Genomic DNA, 5484 nt, shown 5'->3' with positions numbered 1-5484 from the left:
TGGAAGGCTGATGTTGCCATCTAGTGTTTCTGTTTGAGAGGTCTCCTGTAGGAGGTGAGATGAGAGAGCCTTGGCAACTGGGAAGACAGATGCACAGTCAATGTGGGGAGAGGTAGGGCAGAGTAACCCACACAGGACTCTCCCGGCTGAACACCAGCCTCCTGATGTAGCCCCGTCCCTGTAGGAGGTAAAAATATTGAGTGGAATGGAGGGAAGAACTGAAGTTTCCTGTGGCCTCTTAATGTGGCAATAACAGACCCAAGAGTTTCCTATATCAGTGTCCCCCTTACCTCATTATTTCTTATATTGGAGGATGTACATTCTTTGGGGATGCTTGCCTCCCCACATTTTAACGATTTTAATTTTGTGAGTCCAGGACCAAATGAAGAAATTGATCTACTTCTCTTTTGACATAGAACCCAGAAATTAATTCTCTTTTCAAGAATGCCTGAGCCCCACATTTGGGAACTTTCTGTGTTGCCTCCCCAGTGAGTTTTGTGTCTGTGTGTGTTGTGGGGGGCGGGGGGCGGGGGGGGGGCGGTGGCCAGGCCAATCTCTAGATGACACGAGTCCCTGAGGTCTTAGCTCTGTAAACAAGCTGATGTCACTTTTCCTCATGCCCCTAGATGACTCCAAATCCCCAAGATGACATGGCATTAAAGTTGTCCTCCTATCCACTTAGTATGAACCAATAAAATGACATTGACTATATTCTCAAAGCTCTTAGAACTAAGTGTGCTTTCCTCTATCCCTGGGGGTGGTCTGCCATCTCCTTGACCCTAGACTACCTGTATATATGGACGTGAGATAAAACATGTTGACCTGAAATGTGGCACTATGCCACACCACTCACTTAGCTTGTCATTGTTGCCCACAGTTCATCATTTCTCTTCCAAGCTCTGCTACTTAAAGGCTTATTAACACTTAAATGGGACAGACATTATTTTTGTGCTCAATCTCCTTTCAGGGTTTTCAGTGTAATTTCCTCTGGAAGATCCAGAAACTAAAAGGGACCAGAATTAGCTGCCTTATCCATGAGAAAACTCCCGGTTGGTCTCTGGAATTGAAGTAAGGAGGGTTGACAGAATCATAGGTCTTCTACTTTCTGGGAAGAACAAGGGTGAGATTTTAATACAAGCTTTGTCGTGGCAATGAGATTTATATCTGTATCTTCAGTTGTCTGTATGCAGATATAGAGTTATCTTGTAATAGTTTTGATTAGAGTTTATATCTGTTAGAACACCAGAGTAACGGGTTTCTCAATGCCAACTCGCAGTTTGGAACTCCATTTTGGAAAAGAGACATTGTATCCAACTCGGAAACAATCAAATGCACCAAATTCTCACAAAGTGTATCTAAAGTAGATTAGCAGTGATTATGTGATTATCCATTATCCATTTGTCCATTGCTAGCTGAGCCAATCCTAGGGCCTCTTCTGAGCCTACATGCACACACAATAAACCAATCTTTTTAGTCTCTTGATAAAATGATAGCTGATTTGAACAGAGAACCGTGTAATTCTGTTTTCACACAAATCAAGCATTGCAAATCTCTGGCGATTTTGAGAATGATCACAAGCTTCTCTCTGGAAACTGCTCATGATGATGGATTTTATTGTTAGGATTGTAATGTGTAGGTTAATGGGAGTGCTGTAATGAGTGATCAACTTTAAACAACTACAGCTTTAAGTGGGTGAGAAATAGGAACAGGGAGGAAGGCAGAATGAATGGAAACTTGGGTTAATGCATAGGGCTGGCACTATAAACCTTGCTCTGATATGAAGCTGTAGTGCAAGCATTGGCTATTCTTTCTTCTTCTCTATTATTGAGGTTGATCATCTCTAACTTGGAGATTCTAATGCCTGGCCTGTCCACTTTGCAGGGCTGCTGTGACGATGGTCTGAAACTAGAGTGTGAAAGCTCTGTAAAAGTCTAATGTATGCTAATATGAAAGGCTTGTGATTGTTTATGTTGTGCTCTATACCTAAGCCAGGCAAAAATAGCTCTACTGCTTGGCATTGTTAAATCCTGTTCAGTAAGCACAGAGAACCATTTGGTGGATTCTCCTCTATATGGGTTGGTACAGTTTTGGGCATAACCTTCAGCCAGAGAATCAACCTAATTCAGACCTTGGCATCTAAGTTTTCAAAATTAGTAAGCATTTATAGTATTATGTGTCAACTAAACTATTAAAGGTATTTGGGCATTTCTAAGAGCTGTATTCCTTGCAATTTCATGGTTCTGAACTAAAGATAAGAGCTAAGAAATGTCAGAAGACAGGATGCATTAATTTACAGTTGAATACCTGTTAGGTGAAACAGAGAAGAGCCTCTGCATATTTGTCATAAGGGTGAGCAGTGGGACATTTTGGATTGAAAGAATAAAGCATTGTGAAAAAAAGTAGTTTTGAACAGATGACTACAAGGTAAATTTGCAGTTTTGGCTAAGGAGTCAGACCCAAAGTGATAAACTTTGCTGTGATCACCCAAAGTGATCACAACTTTATCACCCAAAGTGATAAATCTGCTGAGCAATTTGTGTAGCTTGTCATTGCCACTCTTGGGGTCTCCTGAACCTGGGAGAAAACTTATGATAGGTCTGAGGATACAGAAGTACAAGTTGTTCATAATAACCAACACCTGTAAAATGTGTGTCTGTGAAAGTCTCCTTTGTGAGTACTCAGGAAGCCTCTGAAAGTCTTCCAGTCTTTGACACTTGGCTGGCTACTTCTGATAGACTCTGCCTCTTTTACCCTTTCACAGGGCTTTGCAGAGGGTCCGGTGCCTGGACCAATGGATGGGAACTACAGAATTCCCAATTGCAGCTCCAACAGGATACAGCTCATAGCATGTCAGTTGTCAGGAGGGACAGGTGGTGACAGCGGCTGCATAGACACATGTCCTTCAATGTGTTTCTGTGCCCTCATTCCCACAGCTTCCTTCTTGTGTGTTGCCCAGATGCCGTTTGCTATTATCATAGCAGATACAAGCCTGGGTGGACATTGGCTGTATAAGGCAGAGTCCCCATCAAAGCCCTTGGCTTAGACTGTGGAAATCATCAATAGCTGAAAGTGCTCAGGGTATATACTCAGTGTCACTAAGTCTGAGTGGGGACTTAGAGAAGATCTAGCCTCTTTCCCATGTTGCACAAGGAAAAGCCAAGTTAGAGAGAGATGAACTGAATAGCAGGCCATACATTTGCAGACCTGTGTTTTACAGAGGCAGAATTAAACCTATCATCTCAGTCCTTTCTTGTAGGGTCAAAAATCACTGTGTTTCATCTTAATAAAATTACATGCCATTAAGGAGTTGCCTGGTATGTACATTCATGGCTTCCTTAAGCATCATCCATAAATGTGGTCCTTCATGACTTTGTATATACTACCTCCTCTTTGTGAAACATATTTAGCTCAATCTGCCACATGTCAAATTCTTACTTATTATTTGGAACAACCAAAAACAACTCTCAGACTCAGCAGTCTCCCTTAATACAAACTGTTCTACACAGGCCCCCCTGATCACTTGGGAGTGATCTGCATAATACTCAGCCTTTTAACGCATCTTCTTTTAGAGAACTTTCTCTTTCTCCCTTCTTTGTCATTATTTATACACATTATTCACCAAGGAGGGAAGCTCCAGAGTCAATTCATCCCGTCTTCCTGGGGCATCAGGCACACGACTTTGCATGTAACAGGTTTCAATAAGTCTATTCTAAAAAAGCAAAGAAAGGGCAAATGGCTCTCTTAACTTCACAGACCTGTAAATGGAAATTGGAGAGTGCCAGATCATCTGCATGTGCCCCTTATCTAATTCTTTGGTTGTTTCTCTGTAATAGCTGGTGGATTATGGGAAAGGACAATGCCAGTTACCTACAGGCATTCATCCTGGTGGGCTTTTCTGATCGGCCTGGACTAGAGAAAATTCTCTTTGCTGTTATCTTGATCTTCTGCATCCTGACCCTGGTGGGCAACACTGCCATCATCCTCTTGCTGGTCATGGATGTCAGGCTCCACACACCCATGTACTTCTTTCTTAGGAATCTGTCTTTCTTAGATCTCTGCTTTACAACAAGCATTGCCCCTCAGCTGCTGTGGAACCTGGGGGGTCCAGAGAAGACCATCACCTACCACGGCTGTGTGGCCCAACTCTACATCTACATGATGCTGGGCTCCACCGAGTGTGTCCTCCTGGTTGTCATGTCCTATGACCGCTATGTGGCCGTCTGCCGGTCCCGGCACTACATGGCAGTCATGCGCCCACATCTTTGCCTGCAGCTGGTGACTGTGGCCTGGTGCTGTGGCTTCCTAAACTCCTTCATCATGTGTCCTCAGACGATGCAGCTCTCCCGGTGTGGACGTCGCAGGGTGGACCACTTCCTGTGTGAGATGCCTGCTCTTATTGCCATGTCCTGTGAGGAAACCATGCTGGTAGAAGCGATTCACCTTTGCCCTGGGGGTGGCTCTCCTCCTGGTGCTGCTCTCCCTCATCCTCATCTCCTATGGCGTGATTGCAGCCGCGGTGCTGAGGATGAAGTCAGCAGCAGGGCGAAAGAAAGCCTTCCACACCTGCTCTTCTCACCTCACAGTGGTCTCTCTCTTCTACGGAACCATCATCTACGTGTACCTGAAGCCGGCCAACAGCTACTCCCAAGATCAGGGGAAGTTCCTGACTCTCTTCTACACCATCCTCACTCCCAGCATCAACCCCCTCATCTACACTTTGAGGAATAAGGATGTGAAGGGGACCATGAAGAAACTTCTGGGGTGGGAGAAAGGGGCTGGGGAGCCTCAACGAGGGGAACACTCTAGTAATGTAGACAGTTTGCTGGAGTTACTCTCTTAGATGTGTCTGTGGCCATGTGGAGAACTAATATTCAAGGAGTAGAGTGAACGCAGGTGGGAAAATGCTTTCGAGTTTGACCCCGTCCTCTGCCCTCTGGATGTGAAGTGGTTTCCTTCTGTTTGAAGTTGCCTGCTTCAGGATATCTCTGCTGTATCTTGCACTTTCCTTGTCTTTTTGATTTATCCACAACTGCTGGGGACTTACAAAACTAATTCAATCACCCAAAGGCACTGGGCAGTCTGCAGATTATGTCATGGATGTCAAATAAAAATTGAGACAACATGAGTGGCCTTTTCTTCAAGCCCTTTTATTTGCTTCTGTGGCAGTTTTTCAAAGAGAGAGGGGTCAACATCAGTAAAGTTATAGTGCCCTGTCCTGGATACAGGTTGGTTCTGTATGAGTGGGGAATGTCCTTTGAGTTGCTTTTTGAAAAAGCAGAATTTGCTCAGAGTTATTTGCATCTTCTCCTTGACCTTTTTGCATAGCCAAAGTACCTACAAAAGAGCTGACTCTAGTCAGGAATGCAAGCCTTTGGGAAGAACAGAGCAAATGATACACATCCAGATAGAATGAATTTGTTCTCCTTAGCAGATTAAACAGCTGTAAATATTCTACTTCAAAGAGAGCTGTCCTATACTCAAATT

General features: G+C 44.0%; 1 protein-coding gene across 1 annotated transcript; it reads left to right on the top strand.

The window, feature by feature from the left end:
• The first annotated feature begins 823 nt into the window (after nt 1-823).
• Nucleotides 824-5125, top strand: LOC100984086 (putative olfactory receptor 2W5). The gene is made up of 2 exons (XM_008968285.5): nt 824-1120; nt 3834-5125. Exon 2 carries the CDS (start codon nt 3844-3846, stop codon nt 4726-4728), a length of 885 nt encoding a protein of 294 aa, XP_008966533.2. The 5' UTR covers nt 824-1120; nt 3834-3843; the 3' UTR covers nt 4729-5125.
• The last annotated feature ends 359 nt before the right edge of the window (nt 5126-5484 follow it).

Source organism: Pan paniscus, chromosome 1, assembly GCF_029289425.2.
Source record: "Pan paniscus chromosome 1, NHGRI_mPanPan1-v2.0_pri, whole genome shotgun sequence".
Taxonomy (NCBI): Eukaryota; Metazoa; Chordata; class Mammalia; order Primates; family Hominidae; genus Pan; species Pan paniscus.
Note: the sequence above shows the minus strand (reverse complement) of the source record. Positions and strands in the feature narration are given on the sequence as shown.

Bases quoted from the DNA above. Each gene is read 5' to 3' on its own strand.
- LOC100984086 (XM_008968285.5), top strand. From the start codon at position 3,844: ATGGGAAAGGACAATGCCAGTTACCTACAGGCATTCATCCTGGTGGGC.